The sequence below is a fragment of the Mastigoproctus giganteus genome, chromosome 13, assembly GCF_048544385.1.
Source record: "Mastigoproctus giganteus isolate SK-2022 chromosome 13, ASM4854438v1, whole genome shotgun sequence".
In the NCBI taxonomy this organism is placed as follows: Eukaryota; Metazoa; Arthropoda; class Arachnida; order Uropygi; family Thelyphonidae; genus Mastigoproctus; species Mastigoproctus giganteus.
In genome coordinates this window covers 108,246,398-108,268,627 of record NC_143587.1, presented here as the reverse complement: position 1 = coordinate 108,268,627, position 22,230 = coordinate 108,246,398, and the positions used below count along the sequence as shown (strand labels likewise).

The window sequence follows — 22,230 nt, the reverse complement described above, 5'->3', positions numbered from 1 at the left end:
ACAGACCAGAAGACTGAAAATATGACAAGAGCCTCTACATGCAGGTGGAATGAATGAACAAATGTGAATGTCTTATGGGTGATTTTTTTTTTTTTTTTTTTTTGTGATTTCACTGTTAGGTTCTGCACCATGTGAGATGGTTACTTGTCCACTACTCTGTGCTTGCTAGTTAGCTTCTTATGTTTCACTTGCATGATAGTTTTAGTTGTTTTTGATTATACATAGTTATTCTTATTGAGATACAGATGAAATGACTCCCTTTATACCACTATCATAGTTTTTTCTTTAATAGTTGTCTATGGTGCATCTACACCGATATTATATAGATATCTTAAACTCTTAAAATATTAAGCCTAGTAACATTTAGTTTCATTTTAATATTATCACAAAGAAATAATATATCAGACATCAAGAAGCTCAGTCAATTCCTCCTTGTATATTTGATATCAATAAACAAAGGTAAGTAATAACCTTTTTGCTATCTAAACAAAAAAATAATAATAAATTTAAAAAAATATAAAAAAACTTTCTGGCTAGGGTGCCTGTTCTATTTCAAAACCAAATATAATGAGCATAGTGATATTTCCAATATGTCTCTATGTTTAGAACCCAAATAAATTAAACTTTTAACTTTCTAACTAAACCAACTGTAAACAATTTCAAAAAATTTTCTATACTGGTGCACCATAATTAGGTTTGACATAGATGAAATAAAAAAAGTAACGCGATTAGTCTACCTCTCCTCCCCACGACAGAGAGGAGGAATCGGAGAGGAAGGGGGGAGGGGAAAAAAACCGGTGAAGTGGTTAATTCTTTCAACTGGAAAAAGATAGACCATGTGGTCTCACGTGGTCTAATTTTTTAAAACTTTTAAGCAATGCTAAAAACTTACATTAAATAAATAAATTTTCTGTTTATACTCAGGGATGACCACGTGGTCAGAGGAGTTCACATGAGAGGCAATACAAGAAACAGCACCATATTTAGCAGTGACGGACTTGAACCCCAGTCACTCAAGGCATGTGTACTACTGCACCGGCATGCCTGACCACTCGACTACAGTGGCCTTGTTTGTCAGATCCAAAGTGGTTTCATAAAATAAATGAATAGAAGTGATTTTGTTGCACTTATGTGAAACTTATAACCAACTACTAAAGCAGATACATCTGATAGCATTTCATTTTAATCTATGCATGTAAAGATAAACTGAAATAAACAATTCTTGAACAGCAGATCCAAACCCTCTGACCAGTGTAGAGAAAACAAATACGGCAGCTAAAACAAAAATTCCCCAAAAGTAAATTTTATGGAAGTTCCTTGACTTATACAATTCTCAAACTTTCCAAACATACATAATTCTAAGCAATCAAGTGTTTAAAGCTATCAGAAAATTGATCTTTTAATAATAGCGCACTGAAGTATAAGTGAATGAAATGTGTGAAGACGAGAAATGCATGAGCCAATATACACAATTAAGATACATAAATTAAGTTTATCTACCTACCTTTATATTTGGATGCTTCTGAAAAAGTTGCTGTTTACTATATAAACTATTGATGCCAAGAGCAAGTTCTACTTCTTTGTATAGAAGTACAAATATTTTCACTCCTTGTTGCTGCAAATAAAACATTATTATATACATATATATATATGGTAGAACTTTCATACTAGCTATGAGCTGGTATGAAAATGTTCATAGTACATAAATTAATGTAGAAACCCATATTTAGTACCAGACTTGTGTAATGCAGCAAAGACAGAGTATAAACAAAACAGAGTACAATGTATATATTTATATTATAGGAGGAAAGAGAGAATAACAGACACTTTATGTTTGTTGTGGAAATTTTTCTAGGCTATCACATTTGGAGATCTAAAATGTTCTTGGATCTGATATTCAGGTCTTGTGCCAAGTACAGTACAGATAATTTCAGCCAAATCCAAATTGTTCTGTTTGTTTGTGTTTGTTATTTGGTTTTTAGGAGCATTAGCAACTAAGGCCATATTGCTCCAGGGATATGCGGTGGTCATTCCCTGACCTTTCCACACCCTCCGTATTTGGTGGTCACGGGCTCGAACCCCAGTCTAATCAAGAAGCAAGTGCTACGCTTCTTCTGCCCACCTGGCTATGGAGGCACCTGGCAGCCAAGCACCTTTGTGATAGACAACTTGTTTACAAGTGGTCTTTAGCCCTTAAATGTACACGTTTGGGATTAGTTTTGATTTGTAAGATCTAGTGGTAGGTTGTGGGTAGAAAATCTACAGAGCCGCTGTTTGCAGGTTTTTAGGGAATAAAAAAGTAGAAAACTCTAAAGAGTTGAAAGAAGAATTGTTGCATAACTATCTTGCGAAAACTTGTGAAATGGAGTGAAAACGACATGCATGTGTTAATTCGTCAAACAGTTTTTGCTATGTTTGTGGACAATTTACAGTGAAGTAGCAATATCGATCAATCACAGAAAAGGTGAAACAAACTTATTTTTATTTTGGTCATTGGTTGATCAGGATAAAAGGCATATGTGCTGTATAATTGCTACGTAAATCTGACTGAATGGATGAAGGGGAACAATTCCAAAATGCCTTTTGACGTTCCGATGATCTGGCAAGAACCAACAAGTTACCACGAAGATTGTTATTCCTGTCTCACAAATACTAAGGGGTTTTCAAGATAAAATAGAGTTAAAATAAAATACCCTAACCTTCCATCTGCAATAAGACCAGTGCCACACACTGGAACTCCCTATTCCTCAAACTCAAATCTTCATCTGAGAGAATTTTTTTTTCCCCCCCTAATGATTAACACAACTATGTATTTTTTAAAACAAAAAAAAAAAAAAAAAAAAAAATCAGGTTCATAGTGCAGCAGTTTTTTCTCTTTAATAATATTGTAACATAAGTGATTTTTTCTTTCTAGTTAACAATTCTATGCTTACCTTAATCCAAAATTATCATATTCATTATCACAACAGACGCTGTATCTTCTGTGTTGTAGGCAAGGCAAAACCAATCACAGTGACACGTCTCTGTTGTTATGGACTGGCCTCTTAATCACTGGTGGCAGTAATCACCTGGACACCCCGCCCCAGTGCCTGTCGCTGCGAGGAGGCAGGTCATTTACACATACTGGGACACTCCAAGTGCCAATTTGTCACTAAGGGAATCCCGACAAATATAATTCATAAGGAATATAATTATAATTCATGACATAGCATGGAGTTGGCGTTGGGATAAAGGGGACAGACAGATGGGAATTATAGGAATGCTTCTCAAGAGAAAAGAAGAGAGTAGGTGTGAGATAAGTAGATAGTAGAAAAGCACGGTGTATTCCAGTGATCTCCAAAGGGGTGCGCAGATGATCCATGATTTGGTAAGCAGAGCGAGCGATGCAATCCTTCCATTTGGATCAATGTATCTATGTGAGGCGACTTTCTCTGCAATGACTATTATTAAAACCACATTTAGAAATAAAGTTAACTTGGAACCAGATCTTTGGGTAGCTGTGCCCCAAAACATGAATCCAAGATAATAATGAAATAATGAAAAATATTCAAACACACTGTTCCCACTAAAAAATGCAGTTGACTTTATATCACTTTGTACTTTAATTTCAATTTTGTTTCATATTAGATTGTGATCTTTTCAAATTATGGTTGTGCACCCGTATCTGCTGATTCGGAATCCACTGATCCAGTTACCTGCAGTTAACCAAGGGAAAAAAATGAAAAACTTAAAACATACTACTCGCATGTCCAGTACGATGCTTCCCTTTATTTTTTTACGATGTCTAATTTAAATCGAATAGCTTCCCTTTATTTTTTACAATGTCGCGTATGGTTTGGTCACCAACATTATAACGGTTCTATGGTTCAACAATATAATGGTTCTTTAGAGATTTAACAGATGCACCATTTTCAAAACTTTTGAATAATTTCAAGTTTTGTTTAATTTGAAAGGAAAACTCTTGCATTTGCCCATCATTTTTGCGATTTCTAAAAAAAAAAAAAAAATTCCGACATCCCTGACATAAATAACAACACAAAATTTGTCCTTTTGTGGTGAAACGGAACACAACAATTGATGCAACAAACTAAATGTAACTAAACATTGGGTCTCCCTCTCTCTCTTTTTTTTTTTTGAGCAGTAGCTGTGAAGACAGCGGGGGGGGGTTGCAAGATAATAGGTAACTAATCTCCCAGTGACAACTTATAACACCCGGTTCGTGTTGCTTATTTACGACTTGCAAAATATCTGTTTATACCTATTCTAGTTACTTGAATTTTATGATTTCTGGTTGATTTTTTTTTAATTTGCAGTCTTGAAGTGTCCCAGTAAATAGAGAGACTGCTGTACTTTATTATTACCATATTTAATGTTGGTAATGTCTTAACTATGTGTTTAATTTATCAATTAAACTTTATTATACATATGTATGTATGTACAAGAAAATCACGTTATATAGGGTGTCTCAAAAATATTGGTACAAACGTTTAGGGGAGGTAGGTAACATCTAAAAGGAATGTGAATCGCATAGGAACCCATAACCGAAAACGTCACCATAAGTCGGTACACGGCACTGTTCACCAGTTTGCGAGATGGAAAATTTCTGGTTTACTCATTCAAGTAGCCGCCGCACGAAGAGCATGCATCGATATACAAACTGTAAGCTAGCAGACATGCACCTAGTATATTGATTAGCAGAGGGCAGTGGATGAGCCGCTCAATAAATTTATGGAGAACACTTCCCAGACAGACATGTACTGGACCACCGTTTGTTTGTGTGTGCATCAAAATTTGTGTGATTATGGGCCATTTAGAGGTAACAGGAGTAGTGCGGGCAGACCACGTTCAATGCGAACTCCCGCCATGGAATAAAGTGTGTTGAATGCTGTCCAGAATAATCCTACTATCAGCACACTTTCCATTGCCTCAGGAGTGTCTCATTGCAGTGTACAGCGTGTCTAGCACAATGATTCCTTACACCCCTTTCATCTCCAAAGGGTTCAGTTACTGCTCCCCCAAGATAATCCTGCACGTGTGGCTTTTGTACAGTGGTCTCTCCAAGAAAGTGTTCAAGACTTGAATTTTCCAGCCTATGTTTTGGTCACAGATGAGGCTTATTTCACTTTGGGAAGGCTTATTCAATCAGCACAATGCTCATGTGTAGGCTCACGACAACCCACACGGTGTGCACCCCTATGCGGCACAACATCGCTTTGCAATAAATGTGTGGGCAGGTATGGTCGGTGACTGCTTAGTCAGCCCATGCCTGTTACCATCCCGCATGAACTCTGCTAAATATTGGGTCTTTCTTGAACAAGTTCTACCAGGGTTACTTGATGATGTTCCAGCAAATGTGGGACGCAAATTTTGGTTTCAACATGACGGGGCGCCTGCCCATTATGGAAGGTGTGTTCGTGACCATTTGAACAGGCATTTTGGGCATCGATGGATTGGCCATGGTGGACCCGTTGCCTGGCCCCCATGCTCACCTGATTTATCGAGCCTTGATTTCTTTCTGTGGGGGGCCCTCAAATCTATCATGTATGAATCGCCTGTGGAGACTAATGAGTCTTTCCACGAGATCCATTAGTCGCCTGTGGAGACTAATGGATCTCGTGGAAAGACTCATCTGCGCTGCTGCTACTGTCAAAGAAACTCTAGGTGTGTTCGACCATGTCCGCCAATCCATGCTGCGTCGGTGTCACGCATGCATTGTGATCTCATGGTGGAACCTTCGAGCATCTTTTGTAACATCATGAAATGGCATCCATCTCGTACTCCATTGTTAATATTATGTCAAATAAATGTTTGCCACTAATTGCTGTCTTGTGTCATTTCTGATTCTTATGCCTCTGCTACTACTTTCCTGTGACGTTTCCAGTTATGGGTTCCTATGCGATTCACATTCCTTTAGATGTTACTTACCTCCCCTAAACGTTTGTACCAATATTTTTGAGACATCATGTATATGGGGTCAACAGGTGTTTGCTTATATCCGCGGTTTCAGCCATCCATGGTAGGTCTTGGAACACATCCCCCGCAGATGTGGGGGTCTTACTGTATATGTGATTCTAGATATAATGCATACCATGCAAATTTTTTATAAATAAAACAAACAGTATTACATTACATTTACTACACTTGTTACATTAATGATTTCATATCATTTTGTGCTTGAACTTCAAATTTAATTTTACTTTGTAATCTTTTAAAATATGTGATTTTAGATATACCTCCCATTTATTATATTTATTTATAAATAAAAAATTTTATTTATAAAAAAAAAAATTAAACTTATGTATGCAATTTTTTATTTCAGGGTGCACACTAGTCCTTTAAATTAAGATAAGGGTGTGCAACCAAAAAAATTGAGACCACTGGTATATTCCACCCACCTGACAAGAGAGCCAGTTCAAGTCAGAAGTCATTCTACCCCAGGTCACTTGGGATTCAGGAGACATTATTGTGAACACACTGCCACTTGTGATGGGAGCTCTGGGGTAGGTCATTGGCAGAGGGGGATGTAGATCCCCTTGTTATTTCTTCCTGTGCTTGTATTACTGTGCCTTGGCACTAGTTTTCTTTCAGGGGTTCTGTTCACTTTTATGACCTTGGCAGTAGTGACTTCCTTCTCTCGAATGCCACCATTACAAAATCTATGAAGACCACATAATGGGATTTGTATTGATTAATCTTGTTTTCATTCCTTTTCTTAGTTCTCTTAATTCCAATCCCAGGTTGTTTCTGATGTTCATATAGATTTTGATTTGATTTCAGTTTTTAATGGCGCAGAGGCGACTAAGATGTCTGCAAGGCAGACAGACAGTTGTTGTTTATTTGGTTTTTAGGAGCATTAGCAACTAAGGCCATATTGCTCCGAGGATATGCGGCGATTATTTCCTGACCTTTCCCTTTCTGCATCCTCCGTATTTGGTAGTCATGGGCTCGAATCCCGGTCTAATCAAGAAGCATGTGCTACGCATTGCTGCTCCTGGCTACTGAGACGAGACAGAGATATTTAATTGTTGGAGGCCTGCAAATGGCTTTTGAGCAGGTTTTTGATACTACTCAAAATGTAGCATTTGGTATGATGTAGAGAATTTTAATGTGTGTTGTGCACTAGTCTGCTAGATTGTTCAGTATGGTGCTGGCTGCACCTATCAGGAGAAAAGTCAAATAATCTACATACGTGACTTATGTGACACTGGAATATTCCTTTCCAAGCCAAAAATCAACCCCCTCCCCCGGTGATCTTCCTAGTGAGTTGCTTTTGTTTTGACTTTCCTATTTAGGCTCCTTTCTTCAGTAGCTAGTAAGAAGTTGATACAGTGGGATGGATATGTTAGCCTTCCTGAACTTCTCAAGGGTGCACTGCCAATATAGGTATTTTGTATTTGTTTCTGATTAGGTTTTTATGACCTTTACAATTGTCTCTACTGTTTCTCTTCCTTTCACAAAGCCGTAATGAGATTGGGATGTCAATCCTCGTTCTTGATATTTTGCCATGATCGTTTTAGCCATTAGTTTTTCTAGCACTATCCAAAGTATTGGGAGTAATGCTATTGGCCTATACAATTCAGCTAGATTAGGTGGTTTTGAAGGACTTTTTACGAGCATTCTTAGCATGGCTATTTTCCACATGGCAATTTCCGCTCATTCAGATGTTTTGTACAGATTTATTAGGATCCCTGGGGTATATTTCTACATGAACAGAAAGGGTGGAGAGGGTATGAGTAGGGAGGCGTTATGCTCTTAGTTAAGAAGCATATTAAATCTAAGGCAATGCATCCAGTCGACACAGGTAGACAGTGCAATGTCAAGTCAGTTTGGTGCTCCATATACACTGCCTGAAAATTGTGTACATTCTGGCATTGATTTTCTGTTTTCTGGATGAAAATCCAGAGTTTCCAGGAGAAAAAATCTATGCTGCCCTAGCCTAAGATCGGCTAACTCGGGCACATTGTGACAAAGATAAAAATTCCTCACATCATCAACAGGATTCACACTCAGGTCTTTTCCAAATGGTGTGGAGAGAATGGCAATTCTATTTGGTGTTACAAAAGCACTGGAAAAACATTTTTCGTATAAGTTATCAGGTGATACAGAAGCCTATGCTATAACTAGGCAGATTACAAGATGCCTCTGGTAAATATGAAAAGAAAATCATCAAAGAATTCTTTAATTATATCAATAGTAGTAAGAAGGGGTTGAATCACATTGGTCCACTTGATTTTGATGGTTTAACTGTTGATAATCCTACTCAGGTTGCTGAAAACTGAGTAGGTATTTTGCATCTACATTCACGCATGCAGAGTTATTCAGGAGAGGAATGCATGCCAGAATTCATCAATATCTAATAGGGAGCTAAATAATTTTGTGATAACTGAGAAGAAAGTGGAAGAGAAATTGTCTTAAGCTTAACATAAAAAAACACCAGGGATGGATGGAATCTCCAGTTATATTAAGAGAGGCAGGAAAGGAGGCAAGCAAACACTTAACAACAATTATCACAGCAACTTGGAGTATATTGTGGTATACACAATTATCATCACCCCTTGGAGTGTATTTATCATAATTCACCAAAGGGGTATTGAAAGGTAACATGAATAATTACAGACCTTTCAAGCTTAACTTCTGTTCCAAGGAAAATAAGGAATTGGTAATCAATGGGCACTACTCTTCATGGACTAATATTATCAGCAGAGTTCAAGGAATCAGTGCTGGACCCATTGTTTTCAATATTTATTAATGATATTGATGAAGGTATATCAAGCTTAATGTCAGTTTGCAGATGATACAAAGGTTGGCAGGACAGTTAATGATAGTAATGACAGTATGCTACAGCAACAAGATTTAGAAAAATTAGATTGACAGGCTGAAAAATGGCAGTTGAAGTTTAACATTGACAAATGCAAAGTACTGTATACAGGTAGCAGTAACCTCAGCGTAACTTATCAACTATGTGGAACTACACTTAAGGTAGTAGAAAATGAAAAAGATCTGGGGGGAATTGTGCAGTCACACATGAAATCATCTGAGCAGTGCAGACTTGTTGCCAGGACAGCTCACAGGGTTTTATAAATTATATAAAGACACTCTGCTAGTAGGATAAGGTGGTGATTATCCCTTTGTACAAGCCATGGTTAGGATGCATCTGGAGTATTTTATACAGGTCTGGAGGCCTCTCTTTAGGAAGAATGTAGATCTGCCAAAATGGGTGCAGAGAAGGGCAACCAGATGGTGAAGAGAACAAAAGGCACTCTAACCTAGAAATGCTTTAGTTCTGCAAGTTGAAGCTTCTGGAGACTAGACCTGCAGAGTGATTTGATTGAGGTGTTTAAGACCTTGAATGAATTGAGTAAGCTGAATGTGAATGGCATTCTTCCTCTTGCTAAGACTACAACACATGAGGGGACAAAAAGTCAAACTGAGGAAGGATAGTTGCAGTATAGATGTGCAGAAGTTTGCTTTCAGCTAGCAGGTGATCAAGGGATGGACAAGTGAGTGGGAAGCTTTTTTTTTTTTGGCTGATTCTTTATAAGATTGCTTTCTTGTTGTATCATGTGACTAATTATTAATCAAATTAATCTTCTGCTAATTAATCTTCACAACTATAGCTGACTTCAGTTTACTACTTGTATGCACCCTGGTAGAAATTCTGAATCATTTGCTATTATTAGGATGTAGAGTTGCTTGAGTGAGTAAAGAGAAGGGCTACAAGATTAGTGAGGGGAACAGAGGGGGTCAGCTTACCAAGAAAGGCTTAAGTTCTGCAAATTGCAGTGCCTGGAGACTAGGCACCTGCAAGGTGATCTGATTGAGGTGTATAAGGCCTTGAACGGGTTGAGCAAACTCAATTCTGATGGGATTCTTCCCCCTTGCTCAGATTACGAACCTGAGGGGGCATAAATTCAAATTGAGGAAAGGCAGTTGTTGAACAGATGTTTGGAAATTTACCTTCAGCCAGTGGATAGCTGATTGCCGGAACAAACTTCCATTTGTCATTGTGGAAGTTGCTGGCTTCAACTAAATTCAAGGAGGAGCTGGGCAAACTTTTATAGGGAATGATTGTGTGAAATGTTTTTTTTTTTTTTTTTGGATATATCTACATAAGCTTGTTTTCTTATAGTAGTAGAGGCAGTTCATATAACTGCCTCTACTACTACTACTACTAATGATGAGTAAGGTATTCTACCAGTAATTTCACTTCTGCTCCTACCAGTACTCTTACACAATCAATCATTCATTTGGGCACTAGATAATACCTAAGCATAGTATGCTAGTATGCTTCATCTGTTTCTCACCACCAACCCCTGAAAGTATATGGTTAATGTACTTAACTGGGTTACTTGTATCGTAACTTGGTGATGGTCTCTTCTGTAATGAAGACACCATCCCATGGCTATCTTAGTCTTGTATCATTTTGGCATTATAATGGCCTCCGTAGCCGAGTGGGTAGGAGCGGGAGTGCAGTAGCACACGCTCTTTGAGTAGACCGGGGTTCAAGCCCCTGACTGCTGAATACGGTCAATCTGCCAACCCGCACTGGACCAGCGTGGCAGATTATGGTCCATTTCCCTCAGCATGAATTGTTGAGGAGGCTTCCACCCTGCAGTGGGTTGATAATGGCTGCACTTTACTTTTTTTACCCTAATATTTATTCAGGTCAGGTCACTAAATTATTCTTAAAGAATGAAATGCTTTATTTTTCTAATTCCATCCTAAACTATGGCTTTTCAAAGATATGCTAAGGCAATTCAGAATAAAAATAAAGCATATGGCTATTGGCGTGAATTAAAATATCCAGCTTCATTTTCTGTATACACCTGAGATTAAAAAAGTTGAATAAAAAAACTAAAAAGTCAAAAAATGGAACACATGTCCTGTCTCAGTATCAGCTTTTGACCTTTTGCCAAAGCAAATAGTTGTACGGACGTACATCCTGGTGGCTTCATTGCACTCTTATCTAAAGATAAAGCAGTGCCCATTAATAAGATGGGTGAGTGAGAGAAATCTGTTTTCTCTCACTCACCCATCCCTTTATCCATAGCAGTAACTTGTCCCTAGTGGCACACTAATTTGCACAAGTCTTTTATGTAGAAGTGTCAAAAAGCTTTTCTGAAATCTAAGTATATGATGTCAAAATTATTTTTGTATCTAGTTTATTTGTTACTATATACTAAATACATAGTACCCAATCAGATTGGTCAGACAAGAGTGGTAGATGACTTTCATTAACCGGTGAAACACCACCACTTTGCTTATTGGAGGCTTGAAGTGGTGAAACCCATGTTTAGTCTCTAGAGCAAAGTTTCCAGCATCCCCCATCCCCCATACTTCTCCTTCAACTCATGCACGGTACTAAGTACTATAGGTTTTGATACCTTTTGTGTTTGGGGTTTTCATTAAAAAAAAAAACAAATCCATGCTGCAACTGCCTATCAAGATATTAACAAAATATTTAGCTTCCTGTTGGAATTTGATATATTTCTGGCATCCCTATCACTAAAAAAATCCTCATATGCGAACATAGAAGCAAAATATCTATTGTTTATCAGTAGCCTGAAGAGGCTTAACCATTGATGATCTACGGATTTAATCTCAAGCTATTCACAGTGAACCATGATTAAATTTTTCTCAAATTAGACTGACTTTATGATTACGATAGAATAAATTATAATCAGTATCTAAATAAATATACAAAAGCAGCCACAAAGTGCATCACTACAAATTTTCTCCAGAAACATGCATTACATTTGAAATAATTAGTTTTTTCAAATGTAGTTTTTCCTCAAATTTGTTATACACTTGACATAAAAATGATTAGGCATTTTATTGATAAGAAAATAAATTAAAGAAAAAACTATTTCAACATATTTATTTACAAACATTCACAAAAATATACTGAAGGCCACATAAATAATTTTTCATTGTGACCAACGTTTGAAATAAACACCATGTAATAAGATGGAAAAAATATACCAGCAACAAAGTGTTTTATGACAGATATTAGTATTTTGTTGTTACACCACAAGCTTTAAAGCTTAATTACTGCCTTGCATCTGTTTGGCATAGAATGCATCAAATTTTTGATATAATCGCTGCTTGGTTTATGGTACCAGATATGAATAATTGTTCCTTGCTTGATGACTTTTTAGCAGGAATTTTCAGTCCCATAATACTTCAGCAGTTTTCAGTTTCAAAACATGGCAAAAAAAAAAAAAAAAAAAACTAAAAAAGTCAAAAAATGGAACATATGTCCTGTCTCAGTATCAGCTTTTGACCTTTTGCCAAAGCAAATAGTTGTACGGATGTACATCCTGGTAGTACATATTGGCACAAATTTCAAGCTGAGAAGGATGACAAGGAGTCAATATTGCTTATGAATTTGGGATTCTTCCTAATACACTCATCTTATCTAGTAAATATCTTATTAATTTTCATTGTTAGTTATATTGTATTGAAATGGAAACCATGACCCAGACTAGAGCAGCAAAGTGGAGAACCAAAGGGGGCAATTCTCCAAAGCATCAGTCTAAAAAATTTGAAATATGTACAAAATGTGAAATTTTTTGCAGATCTTTCTGGAACAGGACATGATCTAGCCAAGGAGCATGTCTTTGTGTGTGCTAGTTGCAAAGAGTGTCACAAAATTAAGCACCAACTCAGCGTTCTGAGAGTTGGAGGTGTAGGATAGATGCCTTCAAAGAAATTCAAATGGGGGGGGGGGGTCCATGAAGCTCTCAGCTGCCCAACTCAATGCTATAGCACACTCTTGTGCATCAGGCAACACAGCAGCAACCTTCCGGGCAGAATGTGCTGGTCCTACAGGAGCTAGATATTGTCAGTCACTCAACTGCCAGAGAAACAGGAAATATATTGTGCCAAAAGGATAGGTGGAATAGGACCAGGGTATGTCTGCCAGGGGCAAAAGTTGATGATGTTGTAGAAATTGATGATTTTGTGACCTTAAAAGATATCATCTTTTAAGGGCACAAAAGGTGATACTGTAGTACATGTCGGCATTAATGACATTAAGTGTAGGAGAGATGCGGGCTTACTTAACATGTATAGGTCAAGGTTGAAAATGAAGTCACAAATTAAGAGTTAAATTTGAAAGTGTCTGCAATTCAGCCCAGACATGATAGGAGAGGGTATATGATGAGAGCCTTGTCAATCAAATTGGCCCTGGAGAGATTGTGCAAAGCTCATCAGATAGAAATTTTCTCAGCATAGCCTGTGCTTGGTAACAGAAGAGACTGCCTCTACAGAAATATGATACACTTAAATAGAAAGGGTGCATGAATATTTGCTGATTCTATCTAGGTAATGTTAGGTGGATCGCAAAAATGCTAGCTATTTAGAGACTAATATATTAACAGTATCTGCAGGCAGAGGTTTTTTTTTTTTTTTTATGTAAACCCCAAACACGAGAGGTATTACAACCTATAGTACTTAGTACCGTGCTTGGGTTGGAGGTTGAGAAGACGAAAGAAGATATTTGTTGACATTGAACTTGAACTTCTGTAGACTGTAATTTTCAGGAAATATGTATGAAGGAAGGTTGTTCCAGAAAACGGCAGTTGAATGAATAAACGAGGAAGATGAAAATTTGGTTCTGCGAGTTTGAAGTTGGACAGTAAATGGATGTTGGCTGGTGGCGGCATGTGTTCAGACTGTTTTGAAAGAGAGAGTGGGAATTATAGAAGCCAATTCAGAAGAACAGTGCCCATGGAAGTACCTGTAGAAGAGGCATGTAGCAGAAACAGTACATCTATGAGACAGCGAGTGGAGACTCTGTTAGAGATGAATCATTAATTAACCTAACTGCCCTCTTCTGAATGGAATAAAGAAGCCTGAGGGAGGTTTTGGGGCACCACCCCAGATGTGGGAACAATATTACATGGCAGGGTGGATTTGCAATTTATACAGAGTGAGCAGCTGTTTGGAAGAAAAGTAACGCTGACAGTGAAAGAGAAAAACCAAGTTTTTTAGATGCAGAGGAAGCAATATTTGTAATGTGCTTGTGCCAAGAGAGATTAGAAGTCAGGGTAATCCCCAAAAGAGATATATCATTTTTCCAAGAAATTAGAGTGTCACTAAATATAAGCATAGGAGCAGAAGAATCCTTTTTGCAAGATATAAGACAAGACTGAGTTTTAGAAGGGTTGAAATCAACTAAGTTATCTTTGCCCCACTGGAGAATTACCTGAAGATCGGCATTTAAGGAATTGTTGCAGATTTTCAAGAAGTTGAAGCTGATTGAGCACGACAAGGTTTTTCAAAATGGAAAGTGGAATGCAATGTGCTATCATCGGCAAAACCATGGATAGGATTTCCAGTCAATGGAAGAAGGTCATTAATATACAAGAGGAAAAGAGTGGGGGAAAGAACTGAACCTTGGGGGACACCGGCATTAGCGGAGAAGTTAGAAGACAGAGAGCCATCTACCATCACCCTCAGTGAGCGATAAGAGAGAAAACTGGATAACCAATTACTAAAAACAGTTGCCAAACCATAAGATGGAAGCTTGTTTAGAAGACCTTTATGCCAAACACGATCGAAAGCCTTTGAGATGTCAAGAGCAACTACTTGTTTGTCGTTATTTGGTTTTTAGGAGCACTAGCAACTAAGGCCATAGTGCTCCAGGATATGGGGTGGTCATTCCCTGACCTTTCAGCACCCTCCATATTTGGTGGTGACGGGTTTGAACCACGGTCTAATCAAGAAGCGTGTGCTATGCACTGCTGCTCCTTCCCACCTGGCTACGGAGGCACCACACCTACTTGTGTTTCACCGAACCTTTCCATTGAATTAGTCCATAAATGGGTAACATAAGCCAGAATATCACCAGCGGATCAACACTGACGAAATCCATACTGGCGATCGTTGATCAGACAGAAGGTTTCTAGGTAGTTTAAGAGCTGGCAGTTAATTGATTTCTCTATTACTTTAGAAAGAGTAGAAGTAATTGCAATGGGACGATAATTGGATGGGAGGGATTTGTCACCCTTTATAGAAACTGGCTGGATATGAGCAAATTTCCAAGCAGAAGGCAAAACCCCTTTGGAATAAGAAAGTGAAAAAAAGCAGCAAAGAATAGGAGTAAGTTCAGGAGCACAGGTTTTGAGAACAAGTGGAGAAATACCATCGGGACCTGGAGTTTTCTTAGCATGAAGATTCGTCTAAAGCCTTCTGACGGTAGACCACAGAAGGCATTGAATGGAGCGTGTTGGGAATGGTGGGAGGTGTTTTACCAAGATCATTAATACACGAGTTGGAAGAAAAATGGAATGCTAGCAGGTCAGCTTTATCCTTTGCTGAATTGAGTGACAACAGACCCATCTGGCTTGGACAGAGGTGGGAGCAGAGATGGGCAAAAGTTGCAGCCAATAGCTTTGGCAAGAGACCAGAATGCTCGGCTACCATTAGGGCAACAAGCAAGTTTTGTACTCAGCCTTTTTAAAAACCTAGTTTGGACTGATTAATAACTGCTTTATAATTGTTGTGAGCTTTGGTGTAGGCAGAAAATGAAACTAAAGAATTAGAAACAAGCCAATTACGATATGCAACATTCTTCTCTTGAACAGCCTTAATACATTTATTGGAAAACCAAGGTTTAGATAAAGGACGAGATTTTAAAGTGGAGTGTGGGATAGAGATTTCCATTCCTGCAAGAATAATTTCACTGACACAATCTGAGCAAACATTGACATCAAAAGTTTTGAAACAGTAATCCGACCAAGGAAAAGAAGAAAAGAAATCTCGCAGGTCATCCCATTTTGCATTCTTGTAATGCTAAACAACACGAGGTTGGGAATAGCCATGAGATAAAGGCCCCATTGTACAATCACCAAGTTGTGATCTGAAGTGCCTAAAGGACCTCTCACTTTGACTGTGTACTTAGGGTTCTTTGTGAGAAAAAAAGATCAAGGGTGTTGGCTGTATGATTAGGATTGTACGGTATTCTTGTAGGTATTGAACAATCTGTGCAAGATCATTAGTAATTGCAAAAGCCTCAGCATCTCGACCAGCTGGGTCGGTGTGACTAGAAAACGGAAGCCAGCTGGAATTGTGAACATTAAAATCACCAAGGAAAATAATTTCACTGTTAGGAAAGTCAAGTTGCAAAGAGAGGAAGTCAAAGAACTCCAAGTGATTAGTGGAGTCAACAGATGAATTTGATACAATGAGGTAGAGAGATTTTAAGCCAGAGAAGATCAAAGAGAGGAGATTCCAAATTGCCAAGTCTCTGACAGGGAATATCAGAATGGACATATGCACAAGTACCACCTTTGAGACAAAAGAAATCATACAGCGAATAATTTGGGCATCTGAGATGAGCAGTATTTGAATCAACTGATAACTGAGATTCTGTCAAAAAAGTACATGGGGTTTGGCAGACTGCAAGTGGAAATGGACATCGTTGAGATTGGAATTGAGACCACGTACATTTGTGAAATGAATTAGGAAGTGTTTGGGAGGTTTAGATCTTTCCATAGATAAAGCTTACTCTATTAACTTGACAATTCATGGTGTATTCAATAGTAAGAAAAAGTGGGAGGGACATGCTGTATGAAGTAATGAAATATTTGGATATGGCGTACACGTGGTAAGAATATACCTAGATCCTTGACATAACGTGGCCTCGACAATCCCCCCCCCCTCTGCGTACACACTACTCGGATTTCCTCCAGTCACTAACTGGCAGAGTAGAGGTAGCAAGATTATACACTAGCTAATCCAGAAGCCTCCTAGAGAGTTACCAATAGGTTTGGTCCGGTGTACTAACTAGCAGCCAGCCTGTGAACACTGTTTTAGAGCTGTACCCTCGTAATGTAAGGAAGATTGGATCTCGCCATGATGTTCATCATAACCACAAAAGTCACTAATCATACTGCATGATGGAAGAGATGGGGAAGGGTTGACCCGAAATTAGCTCTGGAGACTAAACATGGGTTCCACCACTTCAAGCCTCCAATAAGCAAAGTGGTGGTATTGCACCAGTTGATGAGAGTCATCTACCACCTAGTACTGCCTGGTAACACAGAGGCGCGGCATTCCTCCATGCGGTGTGAGTGCCACAGCTCGACCCCTGCTTACGTTGGTTCACACCTGAAATCCCACTGTGTGCTTGTGCATAGAGGTTATACCCAGGATTACTAACAGTCCCACCATCGTGAAGTGCAAGCAGAGGATTTGGCTGTCACAGACTGTCTGGACTTCGCCAAAATTGTGTGCACTTGACTTGTCACCCGAACATCAATTCCATCAGCGTTTTAGACTCCCAGGTCTAAATTGTAGCTAACACTTCTTTTATGGGCAAAATGTGCTAGAAACAGATGCGTGATACAGGTCATAATAAAAATCACCACCTTGGGAATCTGTGGAGTACTAAATTTAAAAAAAAAAAGTAATCAAGACTGTCTGGGTAATTGGAGTACCTATGGAGTTATCCAAAGCCCAATGGTAGTGATCAATTTTTATAGAATAGTTTATGGAATTTGCTAGAAGGACCTTTTGATAAAAAAAATAAAGAGATCAATAAATTTGAGAAATAAAAATAATGAGGAAAGCTATCACTATGAGGTGTGTAAATTCATACCACAGACTACTTTAAGTAGGTGCAATTTAATTGCATAACAATTGGGTGTCTTTTCAAGAAAAGATCCAAAACTGTCATGTTTTTTAAATCTATTTCAAAACACTGGCCTTATGAGATTGTCTTTTGTGTGTGTGTGTGTGCGCGCGCACGCACGCACACACACACACACACACGCACACTTGCATGCCCCACCTTAACATTTCTGTTTACGGTCCAACTGAAAGTAAATACAGTAGAGTCCCGATTTTCTGAGGTTTCGTGTTATCCGAGCTAGCTCTTAGCTCAATTTTTACATAAAGGCAATGTGATGCCTTAAAGAGTTGTTTGTGTTTGTATGTATGAGTAAGACTGTAATGAGAACAGACTGTGCTGTGCTGTGTTGATTCATGGAATTTTGATGACTCATCAGTTTGATATCTTGTTTAGGCAAGTTTGTTTGTGACAAAAAAAAAAAAAAAAAAAAAAAATTAAATTTTCTGTTTATATTCCGGCATGACAACGAGGTCAGTAGAGTTTACACAATAAATCGTCAATACAAATATTTATCATATTTAGTATTCACGGGCTTGAACACCGGTCCACTCAAGGAATGCATGCTATGCACTCTCACTCGTGACCACTCTAGTGGTAGGCTACATCAGGCCTACCACTAGTTTATTGGTTCCGCGTGGCTTCTTTATTTTATGTACAATGAGTGTAAAACGGAAACGTGTCATGCTTTTATTAGAGACTAAATTTGATGCCATCAAACGAATAGACAAGGGCAAAACAATTAAAAAGCTGGCTAGAGAGCTAGGTGTAGGTGAAGTGACTGTAGGAGATTGGGTGAGAAATCGACAGAACATTGAAAAATGGTGTTCACAAAGATCGTCTGAGAAAAGTGATCAGCACATGAGAAGAAAAACAATGAAAAAGGGAGAGCTTGAACAAACATCTGAAGTGTCTGAGTTTTTTTGTGGTTCATGCAAATGAAACAGAAAGGAAGCCCGATTTCTGGACAGATTCTACAAGCAAAGGCTCTACAATTCCAGAAAAAAATTTTGTGACTGTGATGAAGAATTTATGGCTAGCATGGGATGGTCTGAAGGAAGAAGTCGAAAAAAGCCATCAGAGAACTAATGTGGAAGTCACCTGGAATTGGTGAAATCCCAGCAGAATTAATTAAAACTACAGGTGTGAAGGGCACCGAGTTTTTTAATAAAATTATTATAAAATTTTGGGAAATGGGATGGTGGCCATCAGATTGAAAGAAATCAATTTTCATCCACTTATCAAAAAGAGGAGATCTAAAACTTTTCTCAAATTAGAGAACTATTAGCCTAATTTCTCACGCTAGTAAGATTCTTCTTAAAATCATATTGAGCAGAATCTCAAGAAAACTTGAAGAAATGCCAAAAGATCAAGAGGAACCAGAGATCAGATCTTAAGCCTACGACATGATTATTGAAAAATACAAAGAATTAAACGTTCCATTAGTTTTGTGTTTTATAGATTATGCAAAAGCATTTTATTATGTTCAACGTGAGAAACTATGGGAAACAATAACTTATGCATTTCCCAATCCACATAATTCAGCTGATTAAGCTACTGCACTAGGAACAGGAAGGAACTGTGAGAACGAACATGGAAAACACTGACTTTTTCACAATAGGTAAAGGTGTCAGGCAGACAGGACTGTATTTTGTCACCTCACGTTTTTAATCTTTATGCCGAAGATATCATGCGTGAAGCTTTGGAAGATTTAGAGACTGGCATCAAAATTGGAGGACTGAAGAGAAACAACCTTCGTTATGCAGATGATACAGTGCTAATTTGTAATTCTAAGGATCATCTTAAAGAAACTCTGAGGAGAGTATGTGAAGCAAGTAAGAAAAAAAGGATTGTTTCTGAATGTGTGTGTAAAACTAAAATTATGGTGATAATCTCGATTCCAGTAAAGTGAAGGTTAATGGGCAAGATATCGAAGAAGTTGATGAATTTGATTACTTAGGATCAAGAATAAATAAAAATAGTGACTGCTCAAACGATGTAAAGAGACAACAGGCAATTGCTAAAATGTTGGTCGCTGATCTGATAAAATTATGGAGAGATCATGATCTGCCCAAAGGCGAAATCAATTCATTAATTTTTCCAGTTGCCACTTACAGATGTGAAGGATAGAATCTGAAAAGAGCTGACAGGAAGACAATTGAGGCATTTGAAATGTGGTATTAGTATTAGCATAGGCATTTGATGCAAGAAAGCAAGCTTATGCAGCATCAGCCAAAAAAAAAAAAAAAAAAATAATAATAATAAATAAAAAAAAATAACCACTTCCACTTCACCCGTCTGTTCATTCGAAATACCTGTCCAGCTGAGCCTTAAACTTATTTAGGCTATCAACTTCCGTGACAAGGGATGGAAGTCTATTCCACCAACCAACCACTCGCTCGCTCGCTAAAGGCAAATTTCCTCACGTCTATCCTACATCTGTCTTTTCTCAATTTGAATTTATGCTGTCTCAGGTGATTATTCTGAGCAAGAGGAAGAATCCCATCAGCACTGAGCATGCTCAAACCATTCAAGGTTTGAGCATGCTCAGTGCTTTATACACCTCTATCAGATCACCTCGCTGGTGCCTAGTCCCCAGACACTGTAATTTGCAAAACTTAAGCCTTTCTTCGTAAGAGCAACCCTTTGTTCCATTCGCCAATCTTGTTGCCCTTCTCTGTACTCGTTCCAGCATCTCTACATCACTCTTGAAATGAGGCCTCCAGACCTGTATACAGTACTCTAGGTGTGGCCTGACCATTGCCTTATACAATGGAATAATCACCTCCTTATCCCTGCTAGAAAAATTCCTATATATCATCGACAATACACCAAGAGCTACTCTTGCAGCCCGTCTGCACTGCTCAGAAAACTTCATATCTGCCTGCACAACCACCCCCAGGTCCCTTTCATTCTCTACCACTGTCACTGTAGTACCACAGAGTTGATACGTTGATCTGGGGTTACTGTTTCCCATATGTAGTACTTTACATTTGTCAATGTTAAACTTCATTTGCCACCTCTCAGCCCATCTGCTCAACCTTTCCAGATCCTGTTGCAGTAGCATAGTGTCAGTAGTGTCCTTGACAACCCTGCCAACCTTCGTATAGTCTGCAAATGTGGACATTAAGCTTGATATACCATCATCAATATCATTTATAAATACAGAAAACAATGGACCCAATACTGAACCCTCAGGGATTCCACTAATAACATTAGTCCACGATGAGCAGTGTCCATTGATTACCACTCTCTGTCTTCTCCCCCTCAGCCACCCCTTTATCCATAGCAGCAATTTGCCTCCAATGCCACACTGCTCCAATTTGTGCAGCAGTCTTCCATGTACAACAGTATCAAAAGCCTTTCTAAAATCCAAGTATATAATATCAAAGTTATTCCCAGCATACAGTTCTTTTGTGACTGCATCATAGTATCCAATCAAATTGGTCAGGCAAGACTTCCCCTTAACAAAACCATGCTGTGTCTGAGCTATAACTGAAGTCTTGTCTAGATGATCCTGCAGCGCTTCTTTAACCAGTGCCTCCATTAATTTTCCAGGAACAGAAGTTAAACTAACAGGTCTATAATTACTTGTGTCAGCCTTTGATCCTCCTTTGTGAATTGGGGTCACATTTGCACATCTCCAGTCCATGGGTACTTCCCCTGAGTCCAAGGAAGCTCTTATAATTATGGCTAAGGGTTTGCTTACTTCCTTTGCTGCCTCCTTTAATATAACTGGATAGATCCCATCCACCCCAGGTGCCTTTCTTGTATTTATCTTCAACAATTTCTCCTCCACTTTACTCTCAGTTATTACAAGATTCTCTAGCTTACTGCCAGAGTTGAATACACCTCTGGCATTCCCCTTGCTGAATAACTCCTCATGTGTGAATGTCGATGCAAAATATTCATTCAGTTTGTTAGCTACCTGAGCAGGATCATCAACAGTTGACCCATCGATATCAAGCGGACCAATCTGATTCATCCCCCTCCTCCTTCTAGAGTTTACATAAGTAAAGAACTCTTTGCTGTTTTTCTTTGCATCCCTTGCCAAAGATTTCTCGTAATCTGCCTTTGCCTGCCTAACCTCCTTTGTAACTTGGTTACAGATCAACTTGTATCTATCATAGGCTTCTGTGTCACGTTAATTTGTATGTATCCCATGCATTTTTCTTCTCTGCCATATGTCTCATTAGTTCATCTGACATCCATTTAGGCATAAACCTTAAACAATATTTCTTAGTTTGTATGTAAAGCCTAGTAGCTTCCAATATAAGTTCTTTGAATGCTTCCCATTTTGAATTTGCTGTTGGTAACATCATCAGTTGGTCCCACTGTATAGAATTTAAATACTGTCTCAGTCCATCGTACTTGTCTTTATGAAAGCAATAACCCTTCCCTTTACCACTAATGGTAGTTATCTCTTTGAGTAAATTCCACTTCAGCACACTGTGATCACTGCCACCTAGTGGTTCATTTACCTGCAGATTCTTAATGCATGAAGAATCACTACTGATAATCAAATCAAGTATATTACTCCCTCTAGTTGCCTCCCAAAGATGCTGATGAAGAAAAGAATCATCCAATAAATCCAC

At 38.4% G+C, this 22,230-nt stretch overlaps 1 protein-coding gene across 6 annotated transcripts in view; it reads right to left on the bottom strand.

Annotated features, from left to right (window-relative positions):
* LOC150076347 (phospholipase D1-like) overlaps positions 1–22,230 on the bottom strand; it is a 496,427-nt gene that overhangs the window by 267,057 nt on the left and 207,140 nt on the right. For all 6 annotated transcript variants that reach the window (XM_090387709.1, XM_090387710.1, XM_090387707.1 and 3 more), the window contains one exon: positions 1,505–1,615. In XM_090387709.1, coding sequence (XP_090243835.1) covers positions 1,505–1,615 — 111 coding nt within the window. The remainder of the gene's footprint in view (positions 1–1,504; positions 1,616–22,230) is intronic.